Source organism: Poeciliopsis prolifica, unplaced genomic scaffold (genome assembly GCF_027474105.1).
Source record: "Poeciliopsis prolifica strain line A6 unplaced genomic scaffold, Auburn_PproV2 SCAFFOLD002, whole genome shotgun sequence".
Taxonomy (NCBI): Eukaryota; Metazoa; Chordata; class Actinopteri; order Cyprinodontiformes; family Poeciliidae; genus Poeciliopsis; species Poeciliopsis prolifica.
In genome coordinates this window covers 13,781,810-13,794,373 of record NW_026562377.1, presented here as the reverse complement: position 1 = coordinate 13,794,373, position 12,564 = coordinate 13,781,810, and the positions used below count along the sequence as shown (strand labels likewise).

General features: G+C 37.0%; 1 protein-coding gene across 1 annotated transcript; it reads right to left on the bottom strand.

The window, feature by feature from the left end:
• Window positions 1-4,622: 4,622 nt before the first annotated feature.
• On the bottom strand, window positions 4,623-12,560 carry mindy4 (MINDY lysine 48 deubiquitinase 4). Its single transcript, XM_055050324.1, has 18 exons — window positions 11,963-12,560; window positions 10,576-10,695; window positions 10,289-10,494; window positions 9,957-10,212; window positions 9,671-9,879; window positions 9,526-9,578; window positions 9,327-9,427; window positions 9,117-9,233; window positions 8,934-9,025; window positions 8,341-8,442; window positions 7,725-7,788; window positions 6,608-6,673; window positions 6,450-6,517; window positions 6,281-6,344; window positions 5,854-6,015; window positions 5,465-5,645; window positions 5,084-5,162; window positions 4,623-4,937 (listed from the first exon to the last, which is right to left on the bottom strand). Exons 1-18 carry the CDS (start codon window positions 12,020-12,022, stop codon window positions 4,889-4,891), a joined length of 2,049 nt encoding a protein of 682 aa, XP_054906299.1. The 5' UTR covers window positions 12,023-12,560; the 3' UTR covers window positions 4,623-4,888.
• Window positions 12,561-12,564: the final 4 nt, after the last annotated feature.

Genomic DNA, 12,564 nt, shown 5'->3' with positions numbered 1-12,564 from the left:
CACATTTGCAGTCACTCACTTAATTAAGGCTATCAGATGCCTTGGAATGAACAGGAGGTTGAGCAATCCTTGCTCAGCCAAAAAAATAAATATACAGTAGATAAAACCACAAAAAGCTCCCACAAAAAAAGCACAAGTTTAATGCTTGAAGACATCTGTTTAGCTCAAGGAAAGCACTTGTGAGGAAACTCAAATGCAGTGAAGGGAACTGACTGATTTGTATTGTCGAAAAGTAAAATGTTTCTGGTGCTTGAACTTCTGAACACTTGTTACATGAGAGTGAAATCTGAACCACTTCTCACATTGTGTCCCAGTTTACTTGTCCTCAAGCCAGATAAGGTTTATTTTCTCGTGTTTTCTTAATCGCTCCATAATTAGAAAATACCAAACATAGCATATACAATATTATGGAAAACAAGACAAACAGAGTTGGCTTAGAATGAAAGATCCATTGTAATAAAATTCAAATTGATCATTTTAATTTTCTATAGTGTTTGGATAACTTAGCACCAACAAAGTGCTATAATGTCTGCTGAAACCACAGAAGTGGTTATCCTCCCTTCTGGTCTGGACAATATTGACAGTGATTGCTTTTTGTTTAAGTAGTGAAACAAACACTGAGTCAGGCACACACTCGTACATGCACACAAGGGGGGGTTGCTGATGGATAAGGTTCTGAGAAAACACAAACTACAAGCCAAAGATTACAACAGCTCGGTTCTCACGTCAGCTAGTCTCCACAGAGCGAGCGAGAGCCTTTTCTTTCACAGGCTCATGCATTATTCACTAATAGTTTGGCTTTTTGAGCCATCATTATAAACACATCCGTGGAAAAAGTTGAGTTGGTGAAGAGCATGTTTAATGGTGTGTACAGATACCGTTGCTGTGACTGGGATCTCAATCGAGGCAATGTTTCCAACTTGACATGAAGTTGTCTCTCAGGGCTATAAACCATGTGATAGCCTCTGCTCCACAAATCACAGCCTTCTTAAGAACGGAGGAGTTCAGCTTTGAAATTTATGCTTCACCTAACCCCTGTATATTTTGTCAAACTTGCATACATAAATCCACCCTGAGCAACATGTGGCGAAATATGCGGTGATTACCTGAGCCAATTAAGGAAACGGCTGAAGCTATAAAAGGATTAAGTTGCTAAAAATACAGCTTGCCCCTCATGGGGATGCACAGGGGATCCCTTTCCCTCCGGGTGGGCAGGACAGGGACACTGGATCCTAATCTGAGGAGGATATCACTTATCTGGAGACAAACAGCACAGATTAGGAGAGGAGACAGAAGATGCACTGGGGATAGCATGTGGGAGGGCTTTAACACAATTACACACAAGCATCAAATCCCCTCTCTGGTACCTTTGAGAAATTTGGTGTAATAAATAGTAAACAGAGACCAAAGCCATGCCATTTCCTCCCTGTCAGACTGCATCCGGCCTTGCCAAAGCCCAGGGGCGAAGAGAGGAAACACCTTAATGTCGTCACCTTCTGCTCCAGTGTTATGGCTAACAGCTCCTTAAGAATTTTCACTTTTCAAAACCTCAAACTTCAGTCTGCTTTCAGGAACTTTTTTGTGGCAGACCAAGCTAAAGTAGTGCACAATGTTTATTAAGCCTCTTTTCATTTGATACTTCTAAATAACATCCATTATAAACAATTTCCACTTAGAGGTTGTCTAGACAACACTAAGTTAACGATCAGAAGCATGAAGACCAAAGGAATAAAGCAGGCAGGTCAAGGGTAAAGGGTTGAAGACAGGGTTAAGCTGCAATTCCCTTGAAATATTTCATAAAGTCCTGGTTAATTCCAAATCAAAATACAATTGAGAACCTCTGACTGAGTTTGACCCATTTTTTTTTTAAAGAAAATCAGAAAATGTTTCAGTTTGTAGATATTAAAAGCTCCTAAAAGACTTACACTGTTATTCTGACAATAGTGTCTTCAAGGTTCTGTCTGAAAAGAAAAGCAGCTGATTCAGAACTTACTTGTATGTTACTTTCAGAACATACTTTCTGAAAACTGTAAGTCTAAACCCATTTGGCTGGCGTTACATTTGACCGTTTCAATTATAATATGAAGTGAAACGTTCTTAATTTTAGTCTGTCGTTCAACCTTTGTTTCCTGTGTTACAATATGTCGCCATAATCTTCTTTTTGTGTTTTCCTGTCGTAAAACACTTTTCTTGTGGCTGCAACGTGTTAGGCAAATAAACTTACCAAAAGTTGGTTTTACAAAACATTGACTAAACATTGTTCAGTTGTTTTATTCGTAAGAAAGTATGTTTTTAAAAAGCATGTCATTTTACTTCAACTACAAGTTTTGCACAATTTGGTTTCAGTCTATCACAGAAAGTTAAATACTTTTAAGGCTGTGGTTTTAAAGTTCAAAACCATTGTTGAAGTTCATACTTCAACAGAACAATGTGCTCTACTTTGACTTTAAAAGACATTATCATGAGTCTTTAAGCTGAATTTGAACCCCGGGTGCCATTCCTTCATTGCTGCTAACGTCTCACTAAGAGCATTCGTTGGCCTGATTTCTGTCTTTCTCCCTGCAAACATAAGACCCTGCTTGTCGAACATATTTCATGCTGACACACAAGCATGGTTACTTATGACGTATATCAAACCACCTCTCCCCTCATGCGCAGAAGAATTTTCTGACAAAAGTGCACACGATAATCCAATTTTGGAGACCCTTAAGGCTTCATTCAGGCAAAGCGTTATATTTATAGTGCATGCAGTAGCCACAGTGGCTGTAAAACTGTCGGAGGGTGAATAGATTTACACCAAGTCTCATGATTAATTCATTTCTCTTTTTATATCTTTTGGGGAATGCACAAATCTCGCATGAGTCACCAAAAATATACATTCAGATAACAAGGTCTCAATTAAGGATTTGACAACTGAAAGATGAATACGCTGTCATCATCACAGTGAGAACCTCTCCAACAGTTTCATTGTGCCAAAGGGAAAATGTTGACAGTAAGTAAAACAGGTTCTGTTTTGTGAAAATGTATATATGCACATTTTGACCCAAACCACAGCTGATCAGTGATTTGGTCTGTGGTGTGCAGCAGTTTGACGAGGAGGGAGCTTCTGGTTCTGCCAGCTGAAGGGTCTTTGATCCCCCTGTGCTAGAGGTGTTGGCAGTAAGACTCTGCCACCCCCTCTGCATGTCCCACACTGAGAGTGCTATGATGCCTTTCAATTTAAAGAAAAACCAAAACAAATTACTGGAAGACATCTTTCTCTTCGATGCTTGTTATCCCAACCTGATGAAATCATGTGATCTCAGTTTATTGTACTGAAAGAAAAAGCTTGAAGCTCATGATTAAAATGAACAAACAAAACAAATAACTTAAGAGAATAAATGTGGTTTATTACAGTGATATTTTGGATTATTTCTCATTTAAATGTCAAGCTGGTAGTAACATGTCTTGGTGTACATGTTAGTTTGAGCTGAAATGTGAAATCAAATGATCAGTCATAAAACCTCATAGCCGAATGTGCTCATCAAGTAATTATTCACATTTTGATTCCGGTAACAAAATTAGATACATCATTTTAAATACACTAATTAATCAACTGAGAAAAAATGAATAATTTTTCCATCACATTCTTAGTCTAGTATCGGGTAAAAGCAAGGCCGTTGTTTGCTGATTGGATGTGATGCACACAACTTTCAAATGTTCAACAATTATTGTGGTAAAAAAAACAAAATGTCCAAAATTATTTATACCCCTCTCACTAATACAAGGAAAAGTCTATTGTGTCCTATAGCAATAAAACACTACTACTAAATATGAGCTAATGACCTTCCACTGATATTTTTTAAGGTTGAAAGGCCTCCATCTCATCAGTCACAAACTTTGAAAATTTAATTGAGTCACTTCACTTTTTTGCCTCAATGAGATTTGGAGGCTTTTTAGTAAAGACTCTCGCCTTCCATAATGTTCTTATGGATGGCGTTGTTAGTGATCTTTGCTTTAGTTTAGTTTTCTTCAAACCTTTTATAACATTAATCTTGCAGCAGAAGTTGTTACTTTTGACTTCCACATTCTCAGAGTTTTCAGTGTGGGGTTACTTATGTTTTTTTAATACTTTAAATGAATACCACTGTAACTTTGTAACATTTAGACATTTTCATTTGTTTACTCAGAGAAAACATCTGTTTACAATTAATCTGTGCAATTGAGATGCTTTAGAAAAACATGGAATATTTGGAAGGGTGCAGAGGCTTAAATATTCCCACAATCCAATAAATCAAATGATTAATTTTAGGAAAAAATTTAAAAACCTCCAGAAGAGCAAAATAAGGAATCAATTTGTTAATTAAACAATTAAACAAAGTAGACATCACTGTTTGTGGAAAAATCTTGTTTTATTATCTTCCAAAAATAAAGTTTATATTACATAAAATTGTGGTGCAAAGCATTTTAAAAGTATTGCTAAATAGTAAAAGGCCACAGAAAGTTTACATTTACAGTTTGTTGTTTTTTTATTAAATCTTCAAGAGTTCTTGTAAATGAAAGCAATCTCATTTCTGATTAAATGTGATTAAAATGAAATATATCGGTGCTTAAAGAAAAAATGGCTAGTGGAACAAGTACAATGCAGATAATTCTTTTTTTAATACTGACTATTTTTATCCATATTTTGTAAATGTATTGATTTAATTTTTACATTCACATTTTGAAATTAGAATTTAAACATTTAATCCACATTGAATTTATGCTGTGACTTGTTTTTTTGTTCACTATGTTTTTCTCTTTAGCAAGTTTTGCAGGAAAGAAAAAGATAATTTTACAGTCAAAATAACATCAAGATGGTTACAGTTGAACACAGCCATTATATGAACATTTTAAACAGCATAATTACTCAGAGAATTGGTTCGGTCTCATTCCAGTTGACTGATGCATCTTTCCACCTGCATGAAAACAAAATCAAGCTTTTTAGGGCACAAAGAACAAATCCAGGTAAACACAAAATGATGTATAACTTTTATTCAACCAAATGTATCAGTTATTGTGCACATTAAGAAAAATTAAAAAAACGGGCAAAACAAGGTCCTACCGTGTCCTGATGCAGAGCTCGAGTGGAGGAATTAGATCAGCATCAACTTGGTGGTGTTTTTGTGCCAATTTCCCAACAGCTGAACAAACAATTCAAATTTTTAGTTTGGTTCAAAAAGTATTGTCATTAAAAGAAAGGTCCAAAATGATGAAAACTGTTGATGAGGTAAAAACGTCACAACAGCTGTTGATGCATACACTGGGTCTAAATCAGTCACTGTCTAATGTACTGTAATTAGAATTAGTAGTATTGAAAGGGAAAAAGAACTAATCAGTAAGTATTTCCTGTTGTCGGGGAATCAGGAGAAAAAATATTTGAAGAATGTGGCAGCATTTAAAAAACAAAGATGGTTAGATCTAGAGAACTACAATACAAACATACAAACAGTGAGACGAATTTCCTCCTGCTGATTGGCCAATCCATCATAATAATACAGATCAAACTCCAGGTCTTTGTCTTCATTGGTCAATAGCTCCCTCTGCAGGCCAAACAGCACACTGAAGTGACTTTCACTGCACACCACCCAGATGGGGTAAGAAGGAGACTTCAGGTAATCCCCCACCTAAGATAGACAATATGAATATTTAATGTTTTGGCGTGTAAACACTAGTCTGACACAACTGTTAAATTGTTTCTGTGTGCAGTAAGACTCCGCTGATGACAGAACAACTTGAGTTATACTAGACAAAAGATCAGCTGCTCTGATATTCTGTACTTGCAAGTATCCCAGATGTGTCTACCATCACTGTGAAGAATTCAATACAGCTCACCTTACAAACATTATAATGTTCAAACAAGGACAGCAGGCCGACTTGGCATTGGTCCTTAATTCCCTTAAGCAAAGTCATGTTGCCATTTCCTGAGTCCAGCTCTACATCGTTGTCAAAGACATTAGAAACCGCTTTGCCACAGAGCAACAGATTCACCAACTCCTGATGGTAGAGGGAAAAAAAGAAAGAAGAAGACAAGCATGGATGAAGGATGGACAGAAGGAAGAGGTATGAAAAAAAGATTGAATGGCAGGAAAGGAGGAAAAATACAAGGAACAACATTTAGATGGGATAGATAGAAAATATTTTTTGTCTCGTTTTCTTCTATTTTGTACTGAACCAGACCTGGAAAATAATCAAATCCAGACTTTGTATAAACTCTGTAAATGTGGCTTGTTGTTATCCAACTTAAATAGATTGTTCAAACCTGAGTGCAGTAACCATGAGCTCCAATCAGTGGGGTTGTATGCAGGTCCATATCCTCTCTCACTCTGACAAGATAAAAAATATAAATTGATTAACAGCAAGACAATCCAGTTCAAAGCAAGTTCTTCAGAATGTCTTGTTTAGAAGAGCCACAAAGGGTTTGCATCTACTTTTCAATGGATCGAGAAAGAACAGCTGAGATGACCAGCAGGATGCATCCGAACATCCCCATTTCATACTAGGGAATAAAATACAAAGAACAAACCATCAGAACAGAATATCTGGCAGGCAAGACAGGGAAAACTGAGAAAGGTGGCGAGTTCTTCACCTGCTCAATATGCTGCTCTAGAATGACTTGCAGATCTTTGATGTTATCCACAGAGAAACACGTCATCTGGATCAAAAGGTGTTCAGAAACACAGACTTGAAAACAAAAGCTTAACAGAAGACAACAAAAATGCAGAAAAACATAATAACTCAGCATAAAATTTTGGGCCTTTAATGATACAACTTGAATATTTTTTACAAATTAAAATTATATGCACAAGTTGGAATTTATTGTGGATAATTTACACAAGCTTAAATGTATATACACCAATTCAGACGCCCTCTGAACCAGACGTTTTATATCTATCAACCATATTCAGATGATGGATGGACTGATGGTTTTGTGTCAAGCTAATTTATGAATAGCTTTGATTAATATTCAAAGCTATTCATCAAGCTTTGAATAGTGTTGAGGTCTAGGCCATTTCCAAAGTGTAGCTTAACTTCGCTTCAGTTTGGGTTTCGGATGATGGTCCGGTTGGAACTTGATTTTGTCCAAGTTTTAACAAGTAAGTTGTTGATTTAGGGGGAAACTGAAAAATTAATCAATTTACTTTGTGCAATGCGCAAGTATCACTGACAGCAATGCAGTCTGAAAAAATGTATGCTACCATCATTATGCTTCACATTGTTCTTTGAACTGAAAGCCTATCAATCTTTGTTTTGTCTGACAATCGACCTTTCCTCCTGAAGACACTTAGCTTGCCTACGTGACAAACGCTTCCTAGGGGGACCTCTAGTACCACTATATAAAATTTTGCTCTCATTGTGGAAAGTTACACTGGTATTCCAGCACGTTCCCATTTATAATGGGACTGATGCTTTGAGGTTCCTTAGTTGTTCCTGAACATCATAATAAAATCTAAACTACGACCATCTTGATGAGGCTGAAAACAACTCGATATTCCAGTAGAACAATTATGCCAAACATGCATCAAACTCAGTCAAAGAAAAGATTAAATAAGAGTTAGACAAGTTTATAAAAATCACAAAATGTGTTTTTCCTAACCCTGAAACATCATTAAAAAGGCCAAAATTAAGAGAATGTTAAATTATACAAGTGTATGTAAACCAGTTATGAAAACTGTCCTATCGTACAGACAGAAGAACCTTTGTACCTTTTCAAACAATCCCTCAGACCTGTAGTGTCCAAATGCGGTGAAATGGCTTCTTCCTGAATTTCTGTTATTAAAAGATAAATAAAGACAAAAGAAAGCAAAAGAATGCAAACACTTTAAAATTGTGGTACATCTAGTCAAGCAGTTCCACAGGGGAGTTCTCAGATAAATAGGTTTGACAGGTGGTGGAGATGTGAACCCAGTTTGTCAGAGATCACTCATCTGACTCAGACATACTGAACTGATCTGACCTTAGATAACATATTCTCACAACGTGAGATAAATACGAAAAGTGTTAGCTAAAACCTGTTAGTGACCTAAATAAGTAAGCTTAGGTTGCAGCAGATATTATGTTAAACAGTAACATAAGGCAAATTAAATAATTACTAGAGAGCAGAATGAATAAGATTATTACTTCATAGTTTAATTCATTTACCACTACAAAACAAGAGGAAAGATAAGCAAAGAATAAGAAAATGCTTCCACAAAGCCGTTCTGACGTAGTGGTCACTACAGCAATTTCTTTTTACCTCTTTAGGGATCAACTTTTGAGACTGTTATCACACCTACAGGGTGAGAGGCAAGTATTTTAACAAATTAACAGTCATTGTCTTACATTGCAACTACAGCTTGTTTTTCCTCCCCGGCTCTCCACAAAACTTCAGTCAGAGCCAAAACAAGACAGTGTCTTCTGGTGCTGCTGGAAGGTCTTAGTCGTCTGAAAACAAAATGAAACGTCAGTCTTAAACTATTTTGTTCCAATCCAGATGATACAGACTTTATATAACAATCAAAAACCAAGTTGTGAAAAATTCATAAGTGGAAGGAAAATAATACATGGTTTCTCTTTGCAGAAAAGAGAATGCAAGTAATTTGTGTGCAGTTTTAGATTCAGATCAAAATTTTAACTACCACATAAAACCTTTCAATAAACCAGCTTTCAATTGTCTTACACGTGAAACATGCTGACAGCACAATTATAATGTGTCGATGACTTTCTTCAAGAGGGAAACTGAAGCTGTCATGAGAAAAAAAGTTGATGCAACAAAAAGACCAAACAGCCAGACTGACAATGAAACAACTTAGAAAAGGTTGATCACATAAAATCACAATAAAACACATTGTAGTCTGTGGTTATGAAGTGCCAACATGTGAAAATGTTAGATTAAGACCCAGCATGGCAAAGCTTTGATGTGAAAGCTCACTTACTGAAGGATAACATCTCCACCATCAGTGTTTTCAAACAGCAGCTTCTTCAGAAAAAATGCCTGAATTGATGCCAATACTCCACAGGGACCACCCTAAAAAATGTTTTTTCAAAAACTTATTAAGCATTAAGAGTCATTTTGATATTAGACATGAGAATAAATTTGTACTTGAATTCAAAATCACCTTCCTCTGCACAATCCCGTATCCGAGGTCATGTGTGTCAGAAAAGGTAAAACCCTGATTCTTCCACTCAGTGCTAAAACAACTTAAGCTGGAACCCAGAAGAATTGTCTTCAATTCCTAAAAGAAAAAAAAAACTATTAAACAAACAAGCTCAAATCCAACAGAAACTGTCTCTGGCTGGTCTCTGTATCAGTGCTGTCAGAAACACACCGTAGTGTTGTGATGGTCCATGGGACGGCCTGGAAATTTAAACTTTGAAACAGTGCTATGAAGAGGCACTTCTGGCAGAACACCAGAGTCATCAATGTCATCTGAAAATGTGAAAAAAAAACAAACAAAAAAAAACACATCCATTTGGCAAATCAAGTTGTTAAACACAGCAAAGATATTTCTTTCTTTCAGGGCTTACCTAAAACCATCTCATCCAGGTTCAGCTCATGGGCATCTGGTTTCATCTTTACTCTTCAAGACACAAAAAACCTCTGGTAACCTTCTGAATACACTTTCACTACTATGAAAACATACAATCCAATGAGTAACAAATGAGTTTTTACTTTATTGTGTTTACTGTTATTTGTCCTTTACTTCTGAAGTCCTTTTTTTCCTGGTTTTCTTCTTTTGAATCAATGGATTTTAGATTTTGTTCCTCCCAGTTGGATGCGTTTTTGGCAAGTCCATCCTGAGACTCCCTGCTTTCCTGATCCCTGATGAACAATGGTTGAGAAACCTCGACCCTTTGACTCTGCCTTCTTCTGTTAGATTCCTGAAACGAAAACCATAATTTAATTATGGAGGAAAAATATCAGCAATATATCTTCTACAGGTTTCTAAGGTAAATACCTGAGCTACTGGTCTGGCCACCATGCCTCGCCTGATGCGGCTAGTTTTGTTTTTCGAGGTGACCCCAACAATTAAACTTTCTTCTTTCTCTTTTCGGGTGTAGTTCTCTTTTTTCAAAGGCATTGGTAGCTGGCCTGCTTGGTAATCTGTGTTGTCAATTAAGAAATTATTTGGATTCAAGGAAGTGGGTCCATCTTTCTCAGATATCGCTGATAAATCTGTCACCGGAATGCTGCATATTTCTTTCACTTCAGAACTGTAAAAAAAGAATGCAAGTAAAATATAATAGCTTCAATGGAATAAAGTAAGGCAAGTTTGTAGCTATTAAATACCTCAATTCAGAACAAATCACTGGTGTAATTTCATCTGCTTTTGTTTCATTTATTATTGATGGCGATCCTGCACGGTAATCAGATGTTGAGCCTGTATTTGGGACCACATGTTGAGAGTCTCCTGTAGTGATATTTTCATGGTGTAATCGTTCAATATGATGCTTCACGATGATTTCCAACAATGTTTTCACAGGCGATTTCTGAAGCTGCAATTTTAAGAAAGTCAGTTGCAGACTATTTAGGCAGATATGTATACAAATGTGTAGCATTTATCATGATGAATTTACCTTATTTTGTCTGTAGAGATCTTCAATGTTAAGCATCTGCTTCAGCAGTGATCGGTTATTGATACTGGCCGGCGTGCGTGGATGTTCCTCATCCATACAAGCGATGGTCCTTTTCAGCCCCTGTGCATAAAACATCACAGAATGCAAGAATGGATGGAGGGATAGGTGGATAGATGGATGGGAAAACAAAGAAAGGAACATTTATAGATAGGGAAACTTTGTTTATATACAGCAGCAGTTAGAAAAGCTCATTGAGAAGGCCAGCTCTGTCACTGGATGCCCCCAGTGCAGGAGGTGGGAGACAGAAGAACTCTGTCAACACAACACCAAGGAGCAGCAATATCACAGATTATTCCTCCTGGGAGCTGACTAGAAGGAATAAATTATAACTGTCACTAATCCCAACAAACTCCATATATCCTTGCTGTTATTTGCTTAGTTTCTTTTTTTTTCTTATTTCAAATAACATTCCTGCTGTTATTTTAACCATTCTGTTGCTTGTACAGTTTATTGTTGTTTTCAAAAAAATATATTCATGCATATTTTTCTATAAATTATCCTTTTAATCTGAATATGCTAATTTGAATAACTATACTACTTTTCTTATGTTGTAAATTTACCCTTACTGTACAGTATGTTATTCAGATTTTTAAATATTTTTTTAAAATCCTGCTGGACAAATAGTTAGTATAGTGACATTCTTTGATCCAAATTTGGAGGTAAGAATTGTCTTATGATTTATGAGTGTATAATTTCTGCACAACCCAGCTCGATCAGGGAGTTTGTTCTAGAGGGAAGAAGAACAAAAAATTAATCCTCTCTCAACGTGGCCATCTCTGCTCAAGGAAATAAGTAAGAATGTTCTACATGGTTCATAAATTACTTTATTTATGCTCAAGAGCAGTAGAAAAGTTATGAAATCTTCAGCAACATTTGAGCTGCAGCTGTTTGCATAATTTTTCCCTACGTCTTGTTTTGACTAAGTTTGTTGCAAATCAGACAAAGCAACTACGCTGGTTAAAAAACAAAAAAGATCAATGATCAACGGGAAACATGTAAAAGCCTGCTCCGATTAATATGTTCCAATTGCTTTATCAATAAATTGCATATTACGACACATAACAGTCCTAATATTCCTTCTACCTACAGCTTTTCAACCACTTTTGGGGTTTATCCTTGATTCAGTTGTTCCATTCATAAATGTGAATGACAAAAACAAAGCAAAGAGTCAGCGTTAGCACCGTATCATGCAACGTGTCCCAAAATAACATGCTGGCCACTGAGAGGAGTGACTGAGAGGGCGATGCTAACACAAGCTAGGTAGCTAGTTAGCTAACGGTCGTCACAGAAACAGAGTTCTGTTGACACCTCGTCTTCGCTGACTTACCTTCCTGCTCAGATATTCCCGCACTAAAGACGAAGAAATCTCTTCCACCGATGGGGCCATGATAATGGCAGCGCGTCCAGCTGCAGGAAATTCAACAAAAAGCAGCGGAGGGCGGGTTTACGCTGCCCTACGCCGACAAGCGCAGATCTTCCTTTAGGTGGATAGAACAGTAATGAGACGAGGTCCTCCAGGAAGAGACACTGTTGTTGGCAAAGTGTTGTCTGGGGTGGTGCCTCTTCGGTTGTTGCTTTGATCAAACGAAGTTGCACGTTTTACGCGTTGGTTGTCAGATCAGGAAAGATTGATGGTTGGCGGAGGGCATCGACATGTTTTATAGATCAGTGAAACTGCGCAGCTGGTTGTTCGGGCATTGCGTGTTGCCATGGTGATAAGAGTCGCTCTGGCGTTCCACAAAATGACGCTTTTCTGTTTCAGAGAAACTGTCATGGTCGCCATGAATCCTGTCATTTTGACATCAGGGTCAGTAACATGCTAATTGTAATCTATTGTCCGTGTACCATTTTGTTCACTGTCTCTGTAAAAATGCTTATACTCAGCTAAGAGTCGAGTGTATGATCTAAAGTGACTAAACCATTGTTATT